The sequence below is a fragment of the Ostrea edulis genome, chromosome 4 (assembly GCF_947568905.1).
Source record: "Ostrea edulis chromosome 4, xbOstEdul1.1, whole genome shotgun sequence".
Taxonomy (NCBI): Eukaryota; Metazoa; Mollusca; class Bivalvia; order Ostreida; family Ostreidae; genus Ostrea; species Ostrea edulis.
The window spans coordinates 4,539,418-4,561,601 of record NC_079167.1 but is presented as its reverse complement, the minus strand read 5'-3'; the positions used below and the strand labels follow the sequence as shown (position 1 = coordinate 4,561,601).

Genomic DNA, 22,184 nt, shown 5'->3' with positions numbered 1-22,184 from the left:
TAGGTGGGACCATCATATATCTTAAGCAGTAAAACATGCCGCCTAGGAGTTGTTTATCTCTGTTATATATGTTTCTGGTGAAAATGCTAGTGATTAAAATCATAATTCCCCATCAATTAAAAAAAAAAATAATAATAATTCCCCATCAATTAGCAAATCATTACTGAAATACTTATTCTGCATTAAACTTCATTACTAAATAGAATAAAGTGAAATTTTTGTTTTTGCATTTCTCATTGCACATGTATTAATTTTACTTTCAATCCCCACTCGCACACACTTTTTGTTAATGAAGTACATGCTCAATATTCAGTCACTATGATCCACTATCAATTATGATTTAATATGTCAACTGCACCCAATATAAAAAGTTCTATTTAAAAAAGGAGATAAAAAAGGATTTATCAATCTAAATTTGTTGTTTAGATTGCTCTGGTTCTGGAATACCTTTCCAAACAGACCAATGTTTTTCAAAGTCAGACAGATTCGTGTTGTGTATTGATTATAATTATATACACACTTGGCACAGATTAATTAAAGTACAGCTTCATGAAAAAATGGCTTTTATATGAAATAAACAACTCTTTAAAACGGTGCTACTATGACATAACATATAAGTTATATAAATTAAACAATATTCATAATACAACGCACCCAATGGACAACTGTCAACGCCACCACACGTGCAAATTCTACTTTCGCTTTTTATTTTCTACTTCATTTCAGGATCGACCAATCAATACCTTTGTACTATGTGTAAACAAAATCCACATGGAGTGTTATGAAAGAACGTTTCATTTTCAGGACGATGATGGAGAAAAAAATGAAACAATAACAGTGATAGAGGTAATATGTATAATTTGTTAAACGAGTAGTGTGTATAATTTTGTACAATATTAAGTAATCCGAGATTCCTCTGACTTCATGGATACGAGTCAGAGGAATCTCGGATTAAAAATATTTTGCAGTAGACTGAAGTCTTCACGCCGTAATTGATTACATGAATGAATGAATGAGGCAGGGGGTCTGGGGACCGCCTGAAGACCCCAAGTGGATCCATGGCGAAGCCCTGATGGGGGACCAGGAGGTGCAAGCTCCTGGAATTTATAGGGCTTATAGGTTTCTTATGTAGCTGTGTAGTATTAGGACCACAAAGTGACATGTTTTTTGTTACAAAAATATATATTCAATTAATGTACCAATGAATTTGAAATTTTTGGATGAAAGTAAAGGAATTTAATTACTTTAAAGGTAGGTGTGTAATTTATTTATTTAATCCAAGTGATTAATGAGAAAATCGTAGTTTATCATTAAGGTCAGTGGCGGATTTAAGGGAGGGGGCACGTGCCCTAAGCCCCTAATGTCTCTTAATTTTTTTTAAAAAAGAAGCAATATTTTTTTCCACTCCCAGAGAAATAAAAAGACAAGATCTTTTGATTCATAAAAATGTTACTCTCTATATACTTTATTCAAAAAACCATTTTATTAATTTCACTTCATTAAAAATGACGGGAAAATAGTAAAAATGAGTACAGAATAGAATATGATTTATTTCCAAATTAGGGCCCTCTCGGGCATACAGCATACATGATTCAATGTGCAATGACGATAAAAAGAAAAAAAACAAAAAACAAGAGTAAAATATGCACTATTAGTATGAGCAATGTTCATATATATGTACTTATACTACCTTTACTATTATTACATGTAGAGTTGTTATGTACATGTATATATATAGACATCTATATATATATATATATATATTTTTCCCTATGTATATTTCTGACTGTTTTGCATTAGGATACACGGTGGTACTTACATATAATACAAATAAGTATTATCATGTTCAAATGTCTAATGTATGAACATTGCTCATACTAATAGTGCATATTTTACTCTTTTTTTTTTCTTCTTCTTTTTATCGTCATTGCACATTGAAATGTTAACAATCCCGAAAACGTCAGAATAAACAAAAATTGGATAGGGCTACATTATTACAGTGAGTTTCTCCTCAAAAAATTTCCCCAAGGAGATTAAATTAATGATTAAAGTTTTATAATTTTCAACTTTATGAAAATAGCATCTTGATTGAAGGAAGATATTGGACATTAACAGAATCTTTTCATCATTTTAATGAATTGTTTTTAGAACTTTGTATTGCAGTGAATTACATAATCAAACAACTAATTGGGTCAGCTTAGGATTCCTTCCCAGGAATTAAGTTAAATCACAACAAAACTTGTGATTTCTCTTAGCAGATGACACTGGATCAAGAATAACAATGTAATGGAAAAACCTCAAACGCCCCACAAAGTAGACCCTAGAATCTCATAATTAACTTCTACTTTAGTATAAGCAGACTGGGTGGCAAACGAAGAATTTTGATGTTCTCTAACTTAGCCCAGTCAATTACCGAACCTAGCCACCACGATTCCCTAATCCTATACAAAGTCACAGGCACTATTGCTTAGTCACCAAGACACGTACTAGAAGTAAAACCTAGTCACAACAGAACCCTGCAGCCCAAGAACTGAGTGGATAGCTGAACAATTCTGTTGCTTTCCAACAGTTCTTAGATATGTCACGGCTTTATGTTTACTCCTAGAGAATCAAGTGAACAGAGAGAGTAACTGATAAAGTAGAATGGCTGAATTTATAAAAAAAAAAATACACTTTGCCCCAAGTTGATTGGCTAATTAATACATTTACTCTGGACTGGTTAGAATTACTGTAATCCAATTGGCTAATGATAGCAGGCACCCTTTTACATTACAGTATAAAGTTGATTTTATGATGTGCATACAATGTTGCATAATAAATTCGATGTATTATGTGAAAAGGTTACAAAAACTAAACAATACATATATTATAGTTGCAAAAATCGATAGTTATTTAGTAACAGGAAGGGAGAAATGCAATAGACCAGACAAGGATTCGAACCCAAGCCCCCTGAATCACCAGTCGGGTGCTCTACCAACAGGTATCTGGACACTGGCGACCGACCCCATCCGACCGCCACATTCCTCCCTCCTTAAATGTTTTCACATCTTGGAGACAGAATCTTCATCTCCTGGCAGGCATTATGCAGAAACACCAGTCAGGAAACAGGATGGGGAACTGACAAGCTGTACGGAAGAGGAGCTAACATGTTGGAAGGAACACTTTGAACGAGTGCTCAACAGAGAGGACCCATCAACAGAAGCAGAGATCAGCCCTTCGGATGAAGTTTTGGATATAAACACTGATAAACCAACACTGGAAGAGGTCACCAAAGCCATCAGGACCCTCAAAAATGGAAAAGCACCGGGATGTGACCAGGTACACGCAGAGATGCTGAAAGCAGAGGACGTGGTAACACCAAGAATACTAGCGGATATCCTGCAGAACATCTGGGAGACAGAGACAGCACCCAGCCAATGGAAAATTGGCCTGATTGTGAAGCTGCCCAAGAAAGGAGACCTGACAGATACCAACAACTGGAGGGGAATCATGCTACTGTCTATCACAAGCAAGGTCCTCTGCAGAGTCATCTTGAACAGAATAACAGACATGGTGGACCCTCTCCTACGGAATGAGCAGGCAGGGTTTCGGAGGGGAAGGTCATGCGCAGACCATATCTTCACATTGAGACAGATTTTGGAACAGAGTAACGAATGGAACGCCACAGTATATGCCAATTTCATAGACTTTGCCAAGGCATTTGACAGTATCCATCGACCTGCAATGTGGAAGATCATGGCACACTACAGAATACCAGACAAGATCATATCCATCATCAAGATGCTCTATCAGGACTTCCAGGCCAGAGTGATCTGTGGCACAAATCTCACAAACAGCTTCCCACTACAAACTGGAGTGAGACAGGGATGTTTACTATCTCCCCTACTTTTTGTGATGTGTATAGACTGGGTGATGAAGAAGACAACCAGTCAGAACAACAGGGGATTGCTTTGGACATTTGAAAAGTCTCTAGAAGATCTAGACTTCGCAGATGACATTGCACTCCTGGCTCATCGTTTCCAACACATCCAAGGGAAGACAACCGACTTGACAAACTACGGCAGCCAGATAGGTCTCAACATCAACGCCGGAAAGACGAAGATCATGAAAGTTAACAACAAAACAGAAAGAGAAGTGAATATTGGGAACAACATAGTAGAAGAAGTTTCAGAGTTTGTTTACCTCGGCAGTAAGATCACAGCCGATGGGGATTCAATATCTGATGTAGAGAGCAGAATAGCCAAAGCAAAAGCAGCCTTCGCAAGCCTGAGGAACATCTGGAAGTCAACAGCAATCAGCATCAAGACCAAGATCAGGATATTCAAGAGAAACATCATTGGAGTCCTCCTATATGGTGCCGAGTCGTGGAAGGTGACCAAAGGTATTGTCCACAGACTGGATGTCTTCCAGACCAAATGCCTACAACGGATTCTGAAGGTCTTCTGGCCCAACACCATCAGCAACAAAGATCTATATCAGAGAATGTCAACATCACCAATATCTGAGATGATCAAGATGAGACGATGGAAATGGATCGGACATGTCCACAGGATGGGAGCAACATCAATCCCAAAGATCGCCATGAGATGGACACCAGCAGGAAAGAGAAATAGAGGGAGACCAAAGGAAACATGGCGGCGATCAGTAGAGAAAGAGATGAAGGAGTGTGGATGGACTTGGGGCCGGATTCAGAACATGGCAGCAGACAGACAGAGATGGCGATCCTCAGTGAAGGCCTTATGTGCTTCCTAGCACGAAGAGGATTAAGTAAGTAAGTAATTCCAGGGGTTGGTCTATGGCACCAAATGTATGTAACAAGGAGAAAATATAACAGACCAGACTGGGATTTGAACCCAGGTCTCCTGAATCTCTAGTCAGGTGCTCTACCAACTGAGCTATCTGGCCACTGGTGATCAAGCTCGTCTGAACGCAACATCTGCATGTAATTTTTCAAATATGGAAGAATTCAATTCTGAAAATATTGATGATTTCCCCATATCAATAGGGCTATAAAGGTAGCTTTTAAAATTGGTGTGAAAAGCACCAATTTATTAGATATCACATCCCTTTAAGAGAGTAGATAAAAATTGCATATCATTATGTGAACAAACCTTTATTGCATTCAACAGGTACTGCAGCCAAGTTATGGTCTGTATGTATGGCCATCTGCTCCAGTCCTTGCTCAGTACATATGGTACAACAGAAGTAAGATCAAAGGGAGATCAATTCTAGAGGTACATTATATAAACTCAAATATATCTTCATAATTGATTCAATTCATGTACTTATGATATTTTTAATATTAAACATCCATAATATTCTTTATTTATGTCATTGTAAAGCTGGGATCAGGAACATCTCTACCAGGAATCTTAGCAGCAAAATGTGGAGGACATGTTACACTGAGTGACAGTGAGGATTATCCATACTGTTTGGAGAACTGCAGAAAATCATGTCAGACTAATGGGCTGTTAGATATTCCAGTAATAGGGATAACATGGGGTAGATTCAACAATGCTCTGCTTGACTTGCCTCCTGTGGACATTATCTTGGGCTCAGATTGCTTCTACGACTCTAAAGGTGCGATCCCTTTCCTGCTCAGGTTTTACTGATTACTGCCGACATTGGATCTTCTGCCCTTCAAAACAGATCCTAATTAATATATCCCACACTCTTGCTGCATTGCATGTAATAAAATATTAAGCAAAAGAGCCTACCATGCAATACCGTACATACCGGTACCTTGGGTCTCCCTTTTACAATTTTGTACATACATGTACTTGGAAGTGCAGAGTAAATAAAAGACAGAAATCACCATGCAGTATATACTAAAACCCAGGAGCTTCATCCACTTAAGGGGATGCAGCTTTACTGCTTATTAAATAATTCTCGATATCAATAATTCACATTCTTGATATCAAATATTTCCTCATATTCATTGATATCAAAAAAATTCTTTTATAGAATAAATTCTACTTGATGGTACATGCATCAAAAATTCAAATTCTTGATATCAAATGTTGGAGAACCTTATCATAATTTCCAAATATCAATAAATTAAACTGATATGCAGCTTAGCATCCTCATGTAATGTAGATTCAAATACATGTATGTTCACACCAAACCCCTTGGTCCAGATGGGGCCACAAGAGAGGTTTTATCCAATCTAATTAAAATCAGATCCTTTAATCTACTCACGTATATCACTACATTAATTTTAATTAGATGATATTTTATCTGGTATCTGGAAAAAATATTCTCAGGAACCACAAGGGTACAATATGTAAAATTAATGAAAATGCAACCATTCAAGTAAATGTGGCCCTATGAGCCTCTTGTTGTAAAATCCCATATTATGGACTAAATTGAATTATTTCAAACAATGTTTCATTCCTAAAAACATTATTGGTGCATCATACTGCCAGACACCAGTATTTCAAGATTTGAAGTAATGTAGTCTTGATCTATTTATAGACTTTGAAAACATTATTGTAACAGTGAGTTACTTGATCAAACAGAGCAGAGATGCAGAATTTTTGTGCACATATCAAGAAAGAAGGTAAGCACATTTAAAAATATATCTTACAATACTGTCATTATTACTGACTGATAACCAGTGAAGAAGCATGTATTTTGAAACAATTATTTTTATCTTAGTTCAAACAGAATGATAGATGTGCTGCTTTTAAAATGGGGACTTGAGTGCGAGACTGTGAGGCTAGACTCATTCAATGCAGACAACCCATCACTGTGTGCATCCAATCTGCCAGGAAACCACACCATCCACATGTTTATCATCAGAGCAGACAGGAGATTCTCAGACTCTGGAAACATTGGATCTGTATCGGCATTTACATGATGATGGAGACTATTAATCAAAACATCCTACTTGCACCATGGCCAAGTACACTGGAAGTTTTGTACAAACACTGTATACAGTGTTGAAAGGGTTCCAATGAACAGAATGGAATATGTTCGCCTTCCCCTCCAATATTGCATTCATGATACACAAACACCATACATACAATTGCAGTGTGTCAAGAGTCTTTCTTACTATGTACCCATACTCAGTCAGTATCATAGTGCATCTATGGCAGGAAAAAAGTTAGTGTCAAGTTAATAGAAACTGAACAGAATGTTCTGAATATTTTTATTTGATCAACAAATTGTTTTCAGACACACACAGTATCCTGTGAACACAACAAATTCAATATGAACATGATTGCAATATCATCAATCTGAGGTACATGTATATATAATGACACAAATTATCACACCAGATAGAGATGCTCTTATCAGTACATATTAGAGGGGCCACTGAATGGATGTGCAAAAGCCACTGGCTCTACATACAAGATGTGGCCACTGATTCGATGAGAGTATTTGTATTCACAAATAAAATACTGGAATAATCACAGACTGTTGCTTTTATGTTGCTGAGATATGTATACATTATTTGTAATTGGCATTTATAGCACGTCCAATGATTAATCTCCTGACTTCACTGGTTCCAGCTCCAATCTCATAAAGCTTAGCATCCCTCAGAAAACGCCCAGTAGGATAGTCATTTATATATCCATTTCCACCTGTACAAGATAAATAAGTATGTTCATTTCATAGCCTTTCAAAGTACCAGTATAATATGAACAAAGTTTGCCAATTTAGCACTTGTATATATTTAGCAAGACTAGAAAATTTGTATAACATTATCTTCCTTGAGCATATGATTATATGACCAATCTTTGAAAACTTTTAAGAATTAGCATGTAAACTGCAAGAGAAGCTGTGCAGGAAATATATCCTCTACATTTTTGCACGCAGTAGAATGTTTCTACATGTCAACATTTTTGACCTACCTAGTATCTGAATGGCATCTAGTGCCATCTGTGTGGCTGCCTCCGCTGTGTAGAGAATTACTGCTGCACAATCCTAGAAAACGTGTAAAAGACGAGCTGCTACAGTGATAATTTCAATATGATAAATAATATATGAATTTTAAAATACATGTACTAGGAAAACTGTTGGCTGAAATGCAGTCAAAATAATTAGTGAATTGAAATTTCAGAGACATGTTGATATTCCTTTATGTTCAAAGAATGACAGCAGTCCATCGAAGAATCTTGCAATATTTCAAATACAGTGGGGCCATTATTCCGGATGCATCACTTTCCAGACGATATGGGAATGGGGGAGAGATGGAACTTTTACATGCTAATTTGTAACGTCAACCTGGAAATTCATGTTCTTGATATCCAGATGGTCAGTTTTTACTATCAAATGTTAAAATGCATTGAAAACTGTATCATGTGTATGGTGATTATTTATGTTGGAAGGTCTGTCTCAAACAATATCAGCAAGATGTAAATTGCAAAGATATCAAAAGCCATGCTGTCTGATTGAAACGATATATCGTGTCCTGTCAACACCTCACAAACTAGTTGGTTATCCTAAGTACATGTATGAGCCAATTAACCTGCATGTGTTGACCAATACGCTGCATTGACAATTTTTGCACATCATATCTGCAATGCATGCAGTGCTAAATTGAAAACAAATCTGCTGCACATTATTTAATTGTCTTGATCTATAGGTTATTATTAGATTCATATTATGAAATATGAATTTATTTTATTGAACTGCTACAGCATCAGTTGAACTCACTCAAGAGTTGTTCAAATCCAAAAAGTATAAGAGTTGGAATTATTCTACAATAGTTGAAAAATGCGGATTCTATTTTTATTCTGTTGATAAAAGTGAAATGTATTTACATTGATTAAGTTTTAACAGGACTGTATAAAATGCCATGCACACACACCATACCTGTGTATGATTGATTCTCATTATGATGCCATAGAGCTGTATTGTTTAGGAATATCTAAACTCTTGGTAGGAGTGAGAAAATTACTGTTCTTAATAAGTATGGCAATTTATAATCTATATTTCTGCATGCAGACACCCGTACTTTTGAGGTTGTACCATGCATAATTGTTGCAGCTTCCACATTTTATATCATTTTAGAATATAGTAATATCTGAGTAAGACAAGCACATGTTTTAGAATATAGTAATATCTGAGTAAGACAAGCACATGTTTTAGAATATAGTAATATCTGAGTAAGACAAGCACATGTTTTCCAGAAATGAACTGTAGAGAAGTATTACATTGTTTTGTCTTTCTCCTCTGTCCAGCGAGCGAGCCACGTTGTAAACATACGACCGGGAGGCATTCAGTGTAGTGTACATGTTGGCCATTTTTGCTTGTATCATCTGAAGTAGAAATTGCTTAGTGCATTTGTAATATTGAGCAATATATTTTAAAATCACAAAAACAATGATGATGAATCACATTTATTCAATGATTGCATGATCATTACCTGAAATGTTCCAATCTTGTGCCCGAAAGCTTCCCTGTGGTGAGCATATTCAAATGCCACATCACAGCATGCCTGCATTATCCTGAAATTGAAATCAGTATCCTTATACCTGTTATAACTATCACAACATATTCATTAGAGCACATGTAATTGAACACAAAATGATAAAAGCAAAGTTATCAGGGGAAAAAATTTGGGATGGACATACAGTAGTGATTATTATATATACATACAGAGCAACTTCACATGTTGATTGGCTCTAATAAATCATTCAGGTATGGTGTTCACCATAATTATCAATAACTTTAGAAGCTAGATGAGATGAGAGACTGTATGAAAAACTTGTCCCAAAAATTGCTCTTAAGTACAAAATACCTCTGTCTCAAGTTTGAATGTTATAAGCAATGTTGTTTTTGATATGCAATTCGGTCAAATATGGCAACTTCTAAGGTTGGCTTTGCCATAGGGATTACATCCACCAAATATCGGAGTATACTGTACTCTGTACACCATTTCACAAAAGCATTGTAAATAGCTAGTTACAATGTAGTTTTAAGTACTAAGTTATGACTGTTATACAAAAGATGGTGTATAACTGACGTAAATGTTCTCTATTTCTGTACAACATAATTTTATCGGAAGTTATGTTTTTGCCATATAAATACTACTTAGAAATGACATACAAGACCGTAATGAAAGAAAAACTATTCTGCAAAGGAGGTGGAAGTGATGGTGGTAGAAAATAAGAGGGAAAAAAAACATCATTAACCCCCTCTGAACATATACCTGCAATATAGATACTCGAAAACATGTTTTTCAATGTTCAATGAATCATTTAGTGAAAATTAGGCAGCTGGAGAAGTTGATTTCATAATTTTTCGATAATTCTTGACAAGCAAAGAAAAAAAATCCAAAATTCGCTACATGGGTTCATTTCATTAATTCAAGTTTTACATTCTCACATTTCCACAACTGCTATAAAACTGTGTGCGAGTGTGTGGGGTTCAATCAGCCAATATGAGAAAAACAACTGACTTTGCATGTAAAAAAAAAACACACCAAAAAACGGAAAAGGTACGTTGAAAAAAGTAAGATGCCATTGCACAAATGGGACATATGCTTAAGTATATTAATATCATACATTCGATTTAAATTATTTTCGTTCTTGTACTTGTTTATGATAAGAATAATGGTATAGTATAATAAACAAGAGGCCCATGGGCCACATCACTCACCTGAGTCACCTTGGTCCATATCAGAAGACTTTCTATATATATTTGCATGTAAAACCGTAGTCCTTATCATGGCCCCAATCTACCCCTGGAGGCCATAGTTTTCGCAAACTTGAATCTACACTATGTCAGAAATTTTTCTTGTAAATGTGAACTTCTTTGGCCCAATGGTTCACGAGAAGAAGATATTTGAAGATTTTTCCTATATATTTGTATGTCAAACTTTGATCCCCCCTTGTGGCCCCATCCTACCCCCAGGGGCCATGATTTGAACAAACTTGAATCTGCACTATATCAGAAAGCTTTCATGTAAATATCAGCTTTTCTGGCTCAGTGGTTCTTGAGAAGAAGATTTTTAAAAAAAAATTCCTATATATTTGTATGTAAAACTTTGATCCCCTATTGTGGCCCCATCCTACAGCAGGGGGCCATGATTTGAACAAACTTAGCTCTGCTCTATGTTAGGAAGCTGTTCATGTGAATATCAGCTTTTCAGACTCAGTGGTTCTTGAGAAGAAGATTCTAAAAGAATGTCCCTATATATTTGTATGAAAAACTTTGATCCCCCCTTGTAGCCCCATCCTACCCCAGGGGCCATGATTTGAACAAACTTGAATCTGCACTATGTCAGAAAGCTTTCATGTAAATATTAGCTTTTCTGGCTTAGTGGTTCTTGAGAAGAAGATTTTTAAAGATTTTTCATATATATTTGTATGTAAAACTTTGATCCCCTATTGTGGCCCCATCTGACCCCCAGGGGCCAGGATTTTAACAATTTAGAATCTGTACTATATATCAGAAAGCTTTCATATAAATCTCAGCTTTTCTGGCTTAGTGGTTCTGGGAAGAAGATTTTTAAAGATTTTTTCTATATATTTGTATGTAAAACTTTGACCCCCTATTGTGGCCCCATCCGACCCCCGGGGGCCATGATCTTAGCAATTTATAATCTGCACTATATCAGGAAGCTTTCATATAAATCTCAGCTTTTCTGGTTCAGTGGTTCTTGAGAAGAAGATTTTAAAAGATTATTCTTATAAATTTGTATGTAAAACTTTGATGCCCCCCTTGAGGCCCCATTCAATCCCAGGGGTCCATGATTTTAACGAACTTGAATCTGCACTATATCAAAAAAAAAAAAAAAAAAAAAAAAACCCAACAACTTTGACCCCCTATTGTGGCCCCATCCGACCCCTGGGGGCCATGATTTTAACAATTTAGAATCTGCATTATATAAGGAAGCTTTCATAAAAATCTCAGCTATTCTGGCTCAGTGGTTCTTGAGAAGAAGATTTTTAAAGATTTTCCCTATATATTTGTATGTAAAACTTTGACCCCCTATTATGGCCCCATCCGACCCCCGGGGGCCATGATTTTAACAATTTAGAATCTGCATTATATAAGGAAGCTTTCATATAAATCTCAGCTTTTCTGGCTCAGTGGTTCTTCAGAAGAAGATTTTTAAAGATTTTCCATATATATTTGTATGTAAAATTTTGACCCCCTATTGTGGCCCCATCCGACCCCCAGGGGCCATGATTTTAACAATTTAGAATTTGCATTATATAAGGAAGCTTTCATATAAATCTCAGCTTTTCTGGCTCAGTGGTTCTTGAGAAGAAGATTTTTAAAGATTTTCCCTATATATTTGTATGTAAAACTTTGACCCCCTATTGTGGCCCCATCCGACCCCCGGGGGCCATGATTTTAACAATTTAGAATCTGCATTATATAAGGAAGCTTTCATATAAATCTCAGCTTTTCTGGCTCAGTGGTTCTTCAGAAGAAGATTTTTAAAGATTTTCCCTATATATTTGTATGTAAAACTTTGACCCCCTATTGTGGCCCCATCCGACCCCCGGGGGCCATGATTTTAACAATTTAGAATCTGCACTACCTAATAAAGCTTATCTATAAATTTCATCTTTTCTGGCCCAGTGGTTCTTGAGAAGAAGATTTTTTAATGACCCTACCCTATTTTTACCTTTTCTTGATTATCTCCCCTTGGAAGGTGGCCTAGCCCTTTATTTTAACAATTTAGAATTCCCTTTACCTAAGGATGTTTTGTGCCAACTTTGGTTGAAATTGGCCCAGTGGTTGTTGAGAAGAAGTTGAAAATGTGAAAAGTTTACAGACGGACAGACGGACGGACGGACGCCGGAGTACGGGTGATCAGAAAAGCTCACTTGAGCTTTCAGCTCAGGTGAGCTAAAAAGTATATTAAAGACAAATTTTATGAGTACTTTTTCTATTTATGGGTGATAAAAAATGAATTTCAATATTCTATAATCCACAATGAATATTCCCAGAGTGTCCTCAATCACTCTGCCATGTAATTTAATCCATTATGGATCTTATGTCCAGATGGTAACAAAATGTCTAAAAACCCACTGACTTCTCAAATTTCTCCTTACTTCCTAGTCAACAACTTGCATAAATTCATCTACATCCTACATGTACTTACAAACTACGCAAGATTTACGATGCTTTTGTGAAATAGTGTCCTGATTTCTAAATTAAAAGTTACAAAATATGGAAAAACATTTTCTAGAAATGAGAAAAAGGTCAATGTCAGGGTCACAGGTGAATAAAAATGGCACCATATTGGAAAAATTATACCAACTAAATATCTTCTAAGTACTCTCACTAATATATACCAGTAAGCTGCAAATTTTCCTCATCTGCCAAAAACAAACCCCAACATTTCCAACATGCCAAAATGACCTGATATATAGTACTTAAAATTGATGGGAGTATAAAGCAAAATTTCCTTATTCTCAGAACTATACCTTCCTATAGGTTCAATTCATACCTAACTATTTTCTTTTGGCATGTTAATACAAGTACATCTCTGCTTTTCTTTTATAAGTACTTTATTAATACCTACCCAATTGGTCCTGCAGCTAGAACCAATCGCTCAATATCCAGGCCACTCATGAGGACATATACTCCCTTATTCTTTTCTCCCAAGATATTCTCATCTTAATAAGGAAAGCAGAGGTTTAGACTTCAATAAAACTAGCGCTCTTCTGGGGAACTGTCTCAGTGCACAAGAAGTTGGAAAGGCGTGTCAGGAATTGCTTAATTCATGGAGCATGCAAAGTACTCTCCATTACATACTAAAGACTAGCAGTACTAGCATTCAAATACATGTTTCTTGAATTTCTACACTACAGTGTTTGTGCTTTAGAGCCAAAAAAATAAATAGTTCCTCAGGCCAAAAATTTCAAATTTTGATGAGGCGTTATTAATATTTAAATTTTTTATTTTTACTTGGTTGTAGCATGCATTATCTTTCCTTTTTATGTTGACTGTAGAATGATCCGAGTTAACTTTTCTTTCTCATATATAGAATAAGCAATGGAATTTTTATTTTTATAAAAATAGCTTCACATTACTTACATTTGTAATACTATTAAATGTATACTATACTTGCACATAAATGAGTATGCATTCAATAATTATTTGATCAAAACGATACTACAATTTTATGAAAACCTACTGCAAGTTTTACATAGATATCTATAGCACAAGCGTTACCTCATTTACAATGTATAAACAAATATAAATTGGAAAAAAACCAAATACCATGCATTACTTTCAATGGATGCAGTGGGGCCTGAGAAACTATTGATTAATTTTTTTGGCCAGTACATATGAGCGTACAGAATGCTAGATGTGGTTTCATACAGAAATTTTCTTCTTATGATGTGTATTCCCTTTACTAGTTGCAAGAGAGGCTGATTTGATACAATCAGATAGAAGTGAAAGCTCATTTAGTCTCCATTGGTAATATCCATAATCTTAATTATGTCCCCCAACAAAGTTCTTCATGAATTCATTAGAGTAGCGTGACTGCATATTACAGATTAGATACCAGTATTTTCCAGGAAGAGAGATTGTCTTAACTAAATGCTTCTTGTTGTTGTGGAATCCTCACCCTATAGGCCCTGTGGCTACAACAGCTCGTTCTATATCCAAACCAGACATGAGAACATAAACACCTTTGTTTTCAACACCAAGCACATTCTCCACTGAAACCAAGAACAACTAACATTAGGGGACATTATACTCTACCTTCTTGGCTGCATGGGCTCTACCAAAAATAGAATGTTGCTCACCCTACTGGGCCGGCAGAACCAAGAGTCCTCTCAATGTCCAACCCCGACATTAATATGTATACACCTTGACCTTCCTTCCCCAACATATTGTCCACTGAAAACATTCCGTATGACTCGCACTGGTAAATTAACTTTTGAATTTTAAAATATATATGACAAAAGTCTTAACAGAAGAAATGATCAAAATTCATAAAGTTGGTCAACTTTGTATAAAGAAATTAAAACAAATGTACAAATAATAAGATGGGGGAAAATATACAAATCTATAAAGAACTAAAAGTGTCCTAATGATACTAATACCCTATAGAACTTCAAAAAAAGGACATATATTCATATGAGCTTCCACAATTCTGCATTAAAAAGTTAAGGATTCAATTCCAGCAATTTTTAAATTTTACATGGTATGACTATATAGTATAATCATTATTCAAATCAAAATGACCATCTGCCTTTTCACCACAATTTCCATTTCCTTACTTTTCTAAATACAACCAGGGTCCATTTATCAAAATTTCCACTAAAATTAAAAAATTCAGATTTGATACAGAATATGCAAGTATAAATTTGCAAACTAAACACAAAAACGAGATTGCGAATCAAAAACAATGAAATATGTTTTATGGGACCCAAGTTCACTTCAAGAGATTGAGAGTAAATTTGCTTAGTTATACGTAAAGAAAAAAATCGGGACCGTGATTTCACTTCGAGACATCGAAGTTTGAGCCATCGAGCGTCAACTGTACACGTAAATCACTTTCCTACAGTAGGCTCATTGCTGCTGATGCCTGTTATCAGATTGGTTTTTTCTGCAGTGACCATGCCTGAATATCAACCTAAGTTTTGAACTTGATCACTAAGTCAGGGATTGAATACCTTTCCATACCCGACCCCAAACATAATTATGAATGGTTTTTATTTGTATGATGGTAATGCTACACTAAGATTTCTAGCTCCTAGAGGTTGACCTTGTCTAACCCAGTTAGATTGATCTGTGAACTAAGGAATCCAGAAAATATAGTGTTTAAACTGTTATATGTCAAATATTCTAAATTTGTTACAAATACCTAAACAGACATTACAACTTAAAAAAACAAACATCTACCAGTAATAATTGATTTTATTTACATCTTCACTTCCTTGAGGTTAAAGTGGGAATATTTTAATAGATTTATGATTTATCTATTTTAGTTTGATGAATATATTGTATTCCTACATATCAACAGTTGATCATGGTATCAAATGTATTCATACTTGACAATTTCAAGGAATGATCATATATTGTTTTTGTTACAAAGTTATGTCCTAAAAACAAATTTGCACAGACAGATGGGTGATTCCTGTACAACACCTTTCCAATTTCATTTGCATCGGATATGAAGATGATTAAACAATGAAGAGGCTTAAAATTAGAGAGTCAACATTTAAATGTAAAAATACAATGGTTGTGTCAAAGAAAAACTTCTGACCTGGTACTTTACAGTCTTCAAATATTAATTCTGAGGTATTGGAACCTCTCATTCCGAGTTTGTCTAACTTGATTCCAGTGCTGAACCCTGGCATTCCCTGTCAGAGAATGAAATCATCAAATTCAGTTTATTGAATATCTTTATTCATCAATCTATTCCATAATCATCAGCAGAAATTCAAAAGTTCTAAATAAGCCAAGCACAAAGGTATGAAGAAACTATAAATTTTGAATAGATTGAAACCAATTTGGGGCCTACAATAAAGAGCAACATACAAAAGAAGAAAGTCAAAATTGATAGTAGTAATATGTTGACTTAAAGAGAAAGGCAACCCAAAAGATTTTTACATGATAAATGATAGGATTAATTATATGATAAAGATTTGTCATACTATTCCGTTGATATACGGCCTAGATAAGCTTCCGTACTAATTTGAAAACGTTAAATATTTGAAATTCCCGCTATTTGTAGAGGCTTCCATGATGTGGAACTCTTTTGTATTCAAGACCACAAAAATCAATGATTTTGACGTCACACCATCTGTTCCGGTTTTGATGAGATTCTAAGATCATCAAATATGCATGTGGTAGATTTTACGAATAAATAGGTTGAAGCATACCTGTCAAGCAGTTAATTACACTATTGTGGAAGTGAGGTGTGAAAAAAGTTTTTTTCCTCGAAATTCCCGACCCAACCATTTCATTTGAAAAGAAAAGTCTATGTAAACTGTGGATCCATCATTTCCGTAATGACAAAATGAGGTTCGAGACATTTGTAAGAAGAAACATTTACCGTCTGCCTTGTCTGCGACTCGACTGAACGTCTTCGTTTCTTAATTTCTTCTTGCGAAAGAACGGGCTCAAATCTATGTCTCCAAACTTAACTGTTTGTGACTTGTCATGTTTACAGTTCTACTAATGAAATAAACCGGAACAGATGGTGTGACGTCATAAATTAAACATCAATGGCCACTCTCTTAGCGGCGGGTAATTTAGAATACTTGATAGATTAATATTGATTTAATTGTTAAGCAAGGATTTTTGTTGTTAAAGACTGTCATTTACAGTATCAGTAAGTAATTATCTGTGTATGGTAAATGTACCAGTACCTTTTCAATGACAAAAGCTGTAATTCCATGTTGAGGAGCCACAGATGAATCAGTCTTGGCATACACGATTAACGTATCTGCATCTGGGCCATTGGTAATCCAAAACTTGCTCCCATTCAACAAGTAATAATCTCCTGAAAAAAATTGTGATGTGTATTTATTTAACAGCTGATTAAAATTTTCAGTAATTTTGTTACACATTAAACCTATTTAACACCAGTATCAAAGTACTAATATTTGGTTGCTGATATTCAATTTCAAAGTGTTTTACCTTTTTTCTCCGCTTTCAGTTTCATTGAAACAACATCTGAGCCAGCATTAGGTTCACTCATAGCAAGAGCTCCTACTTTTTCACCTGAAATCAACTGTAAACAAGAGGCCCACAGGCCTTATCAGTCACCTGAGTATTAAAATTATCACTAGTCCCATGGGCTACAAAATCTAGAAAAAATATCCTGTTCTAAATATATAAGCTAAATTTTAATATTCAGCAACAATATAAAACAAGAATACTTAAATGTCCTCAAAAGTGCCTATACTGATGAAAGGCTTTACATAATATATGTAACATTAACACGATATGACTAATTAGCACCCGTCCTGGTGTCAAAACCCTGGTGTTGTGAAATTCACAAGTTCGGTACATCCTTTTCTGCTTTTCCTTAATATGCATTTAGTTTTAAACTGTATCAGCAAACTTTAAGTCTTTCAAATGATAAAGACAATAATCATCATAATAATTTTGGTTCTAGGGGACCCTACCCCTTGGGGTCATGAAATTTACAATTTTGTTTAAAGGATCAACTATCTACTCCTTTTAAAAATCTATTTAGTTTCAATTCAGTATCAAAAGAATAAAAGAAGATATTATTTAAATATTTTACATATATACACTATATATATATACACACACCAGTTTGGCCCCGCCCTGGAGTCAAAACCTCAACCCAGGGAATCATGAAATTTACAATTTGGTAGAGGCCTCCCTGCTCTACATCACTAGAATTTGGAATTTTTTCAAAGATATGCAGCTGTAGAGTTCAAAAAAGATTTTTGAAAATTGTCAACCTTTGGCAGTTATCAAGAAGTTAAAAATGTTCAATTGTTAATATATTTGATCACTGACCATTTTGGCCCCACCCTGATACCAAAACCCCTACCCCTAGAATCATGAAAGTTACAGTCTGGTAATGGGCTACCTGCTCATTCTAAATATCCATTTTGTTTCAATTCAGTATCAATAGCATTAAAGAAGATCTTTTTTTTTTTTAAACGTTTTACACATAAATACTATATACCAATTTTGGCCCCACCCTTGAGTCAGAACCTCTACCCTGGGATACATGAAATTTACAATTTTAGTAGAGGCCCCCATGCTCTAAATCACTATGGAATTAGTTTTTCTTACACATTTGCAGTTGTGTAGAAAAAGATTTTTTAAAATTGGTCAAATTTGACAGTTTTTGCCCCACCCCTAATGCCCCAGGGGTTCAAGAGTCCTGAAATTTACTCTATAAGTCATCCTTGTTTCAAAGATGCTTCATACCAAATTTGTAAAGTTCTCAATAAGAAGTTAAAAATGTTCAATTGTTAATGCACGACAACGGATGCAGACCAATCGCAATTAGGTCACCTGAGTTTACTCAGGTAACCTAAAAATATCTTGCATAACAGAGACGTAGAGTCATTTATAAGATTACTAGTACTTAAAGGAACATTGTCTGATTTATATTGCATCAGTAGATCATACCTCTGGTAAGTATTTTTCTTTTTGAGCTTCACTGCCATTCCGAACAAATTGGTTTACACATAAATTGGAATGTGCCCCATAACTTAGTGCCACACCGGCTGAAAATCGACTCATTTCCTCCATCACCAAACAATGGTCTAAGTATGTCCCCTCTGTCCCTCCATACTGTGCTAAGATTATTTGCACATAAATTAAATGGTATTTTATTCACTTTATTCAAATAAAATGTAATTTAATTTAATTACTTACAAGGTGCAGTGATTCCCATCAAACCAAGTTCTCCACATTTACGCCAAAAGTCCTGAAATTCACATGTTTATATATTACCCTATATATTAAGCCTAAATTAGAGTGTCAGTATTTTTATCACTATTTTTCTAAGAACAAGAATATCAGTAAACCTGATGGATGCTCCCCGAAATGCATCTAACCAATGAACTACTTCATATAACGAATGACTCGCACAATGATCAATAACTTGAAATGTTGCTGAAATGAATGTTTCTTTTTCATATTTAAGGTATACATGTTGAGTGACAGTGACCTTTACAAAATGACCTTGAGTGACCTTTGTCAATATTGTCAAAGTAGGTACTGTTCACTTTGTTCTGGTGATCTATGATTAATTATCGGTAGATATCAAATTAGTCTGTTTGTACCTGCAGGTAATTATAAATTCTCGCTGAAATCATCTAATTTTAAACTGAAATATCTATAACAGGATACTTAAAGAAAACAAAGAAGCCTATTATTGGAATTCCTCTTACCTATAAACACTCTGTTTACATTCATCGCTTATATCATTAACAAATTTGTTTTGACGTTTTTAAAAAGTACAGTAGTAAATATGAATTGTAATTTGAATATTTCTTAGGAATTTTAAGTCTATGGAAACCAAGAAAATTAATTTATTATTCAATAATTATTATTAACAGTCATGGGTTTGTTCTCTATCAACTACGGTACCTCTTATATCTATGCGTTAGTATGGTGCAACAATATGGCGTTTGATACTTATTCATTCAATATGTTCCTAACTGTTTTTTACACTTTGTACAGAATTTGGAAGGGATTTTGATCACCCTCTAGCTAAAATTTTCTAGTCTTCAAAAAGTGGCCAGTATTTATAAGGGTAAATTACACATGTTTGTTAACAACTGTACTTTAAAAAGTGGCCGATGTCCAGTTTTCAGGGGTGGCCGTTTTTGTAAGACTTTCTTTGTAGGGAAATATTAAGATTTCTGCCAGGACTTTGAAAATCGGCCGATATTCAGGGAGAACCCGTTTTCTGAGGGCCGGTTTGGAGAAGTTTTACTGTAGTTCTTCCAATTTTGACCGATTATCAATTATGAAATTTTCCCAATTATTCAACACTAGTAATAACGAGGTTCCACTGTACTAATGAATGAATTAATGGAGTTCAATAACCATACATATATACCAGTAGTACATATTATTTCTATTGCAAGTAGAGCTTCATAAATGTTTTCCAAAATGATCAAACACTTTTTTTGGACCTTAGTCAGTTCCCTAACACCACTCATGGCTCTGCGTATAACAAGGTATTTATCATAGTTTTCAAAGGAATGTCAATCTCTATTACAATACTGCATTTCCAGTATTAAATCGAAATACATAATGTGCACAGGAAAACAGAATAATATCAATTATTTCTGACCCTCTATGCAGGAAATTTTGAATATTGAAAAGTGGGAAAATACTGATTTTTCGATTGGCAATGGTAATGGAACCCCAAAACATTTAGCCAGGTAAATCCCTGACATACAACAATACTTCACCAATATGGTGGATAAGATAGAAAGGAAGAAAAAAGGCAGACACAAAGAATGCATAATTATGAATTCATGAAAGCTTTAAACTACTAAGTATAACTAAGTATGATGCATAAAGTGCTGTACCTTCATGTCTTTAAACTCATTGGTTTTGTCAATTTCATCTGCTTTGGGAGCAAGCTCCTTTTGACAAAACTGAAACACAGTCTGTCTAAGCTGAAAATAGAATGTTTTTCTTCACAAAAAAAATCCCATGCTTGAAAACTTGTTAGTCTTGTCCATTTGGATACTGTACCTTGTTAAAATACAATATTAGATCAATATTCTAATATCGAGATTATAAATCAAATTATAGAGGGCGAAGCCCTCTCACAGCCCAAAGGGCCGTGAGAGCGGAGCTCTCCCTATAGGTAACACGTATACATGTTTAAAAGGAAAATATAGGAAAATAATGAAAAATTAAACCATACCTATGGAACTTGAAAAGTTTGTTACCAATGGCGTCGATTCGAATATTAGCGCGTGGACATGTATTCCTCCATTTTGAATCTCGTCTACCCTAGTTCACGTCGTTCTGAGATGTTACACATAAAATCCGTAAAAGCATGTAAATCTTATTTTCTTAATCATATATAATCACTCCATGATTAACGCCATGTTTTTTGTTGTGGTTCAAACGCTTTGTTTGTAAATTTGCTAAATAACGACGCTGAATATGACGTCACAATATACTGTTTACATCAATTGCGTTATATTTCCCGCGTTCAATATATAGGTGGATCAAATGTCCAAAAATTAGGATGCTTTGATACAGCTCCGTCCGCGTGCTAACTTCGGGTTGTTTTTGTCCTGTTTTGGATATAGATACTAATGTCAAAACTTTTTTGCTTCGCCCTCAAACACGGTCACGCCGTAAAACATATTACTCTGTATATGTAATACAAAATTTCAGCTTAAACAGTTAAATGTCTGTAGTTTGACAGTAGAATTTGTAAGATTAAAACTCTTCATCAGGAATTAAGATATATAATTGCTTTAAAAGTTGGCATTCTTATATTGACCACAAGTGACAAAGATTTTCGGACTTTCAAGAGTAGGCCCTGTTACTAAATCATTTATTTAAATTGACTAAGACTTTGACCTTGGCATAAAATCGTTAAATTCTCACCTGCTTCTGTTCTTGTGTTAAACCAAACAAAGCATCATTAACAGGAAAATAGGAACAGCATCTTGACGTTAGTAATAAAGATGTTTTACTTCGAAAGAGTGGCTTTGAAACGAGTGAAATAAAATTCCGTGCTGACATTTTGAAAGAACTCTTCAATGCTGTAGAGGTAAAAT

At 35.0% G+C, this 22,184-nt stretch overlaps 3 protein-coding genes and 1 non-coding gene across 6 annotated transcripts in view; 1 reads left to right on the top strand and 3 right to left on the bottom strand.

The window, feature by feature from the left end:
- LOC125670669 (DNA-binding transcriptional regulator BolA-like) overlaps positions 1-755 on the bottom strand; it is an 8,876-nt gene extending 8,121 nt beyond the window's left edge. The window contains exon 1 of the mRNA XM_048905981.2: positions 655-755. The gene's annotated coding sequence lies outside the window, so the exon portion shown is untranslated. The remainder of the gene's footprint in view (positions 1-654) is intronic.
- On the top strand, positions 731-7,415 carry LOC125670667 (histone-arginine methyltransferase METTL23-like). The gene is made up of 5 exons (XM_048905976.2): positions 731-846; positions 5,130-5,234; positions 5,343-5,580; positions 6,475-6,559; positions 6,658-7,415. The coding sequence occupies exons 1-5, from the start codon at positions 772-774 to the stop codon at positions 6,857-6,859; spliced, it is 705 nt and encodes a 234-aa protein (XP_048761933.2). The 5' UTR covers positions 731-771; the 3' UTR covers positions 6,860-7,415.
- On the bottom strand, positions 4,833-4,905 carry Trnas-aga (transfer RNA serine (anticodon AGA)). Its single transcript has one exon. It is a non-coding gene; the product is annotated as a tRNA-Ser (tRNA).
- Positions 7,134-22,183, bottom strand: LOC125670663 (isovaleryl-CoA dehydrogenase, mitochondrial-like). Of its 3 annotated transcripts, none has more exons than XM_048905971.2 (12): positions 22,012-22,183; positions 20,970-21,059; positions 19,300-19,351; positions 19,051-19,220; positions 17,572-17,665; positions 17,301-17,434; positions 16,193-16,289; positions 14,727-14,820; positions 9,374-9,455; positions 9,162-9,266; positions 7,857-7,929; positions 7,134-7,586 (listed from the first exon to the last, which is right to left on the bottom strand). In XM_048905971.2, exons 1-12 carry the CDS (start codon positions 22,147-22,149, stop codon positions 7,453-7,455), a joined length of 1,263 nt encoding a protein of 420 aa, XP_048761928.2. In that variant the 5' UTR covers positions 22,150-22,183; the 3' UTR covers positions 7,134-7,452. The 3 variants fall into 3 exon arrangements, with proteins under 3 accessions (XP_048761928.2, XP_048761927.2, XP_048761926.2); XM_048905970.2 differs by lacking the exon at positions 14,727-14,820 and adding an exon at positions 14,546-14,639; XM_048905969.2 differs by lacking the exon at positions 14,727-14,820 and adding an exon at positions 13,493-13,586.
- Position 22,184: the final 1 nt, after the last annotated feature.

What these genes read in the sequence shown, in the direction of transcription:
- LOC125670667 (XM_048905976.2), top strand. Translation starts at nt 772, where the DNA reads ATGGAGTGTTATGAAAGAACGTTTCATTTTCAGGACGATGATGGAGAA. An exon ending in AAGGGAGATCAATTCTAGAG is followed by an intron (nt 5,235 to 5,342) that starts GTACATTATATA and finishes GTCATTGTAAAG; the next exon opens with CTGGGATCAGGAACATCTCT. An exon ending in TTGCTTCTACGACTCTAAAG is followed by an intron (nt 5,581 to 6,474) that starts GTGCGATCCCTT and finishes ATCTATTTATAG; the next exon opens with ACTTTGAAAACATTATTGTA.
- LOC125670663 (XM_048905971.2), bottom strand. Translation starts at nt 22,149, where the DNA reads ATGTCAGCACGGAATTTTATTTCACTCGTTTCAAAGCCACTCTTTCGA. An exon ending in CAGCTTTTGTCATTGAAAAG is followed by an intron (nt 16,290 to 17,300) that starts GTACTGGTACAT and finishes ATTCTCTGACAG; the next exon opens with GGAATGCCAGGGTTCAGCAC. An exon ending in ACAAGATTGGAACATTTCAG is followed by an intron (nt 9,267 to 9,373) that starts GTAATGATCATG and finishes TTTCTACTTCAG; the next exon opens with ATGATACAAGCAAAAATGGC.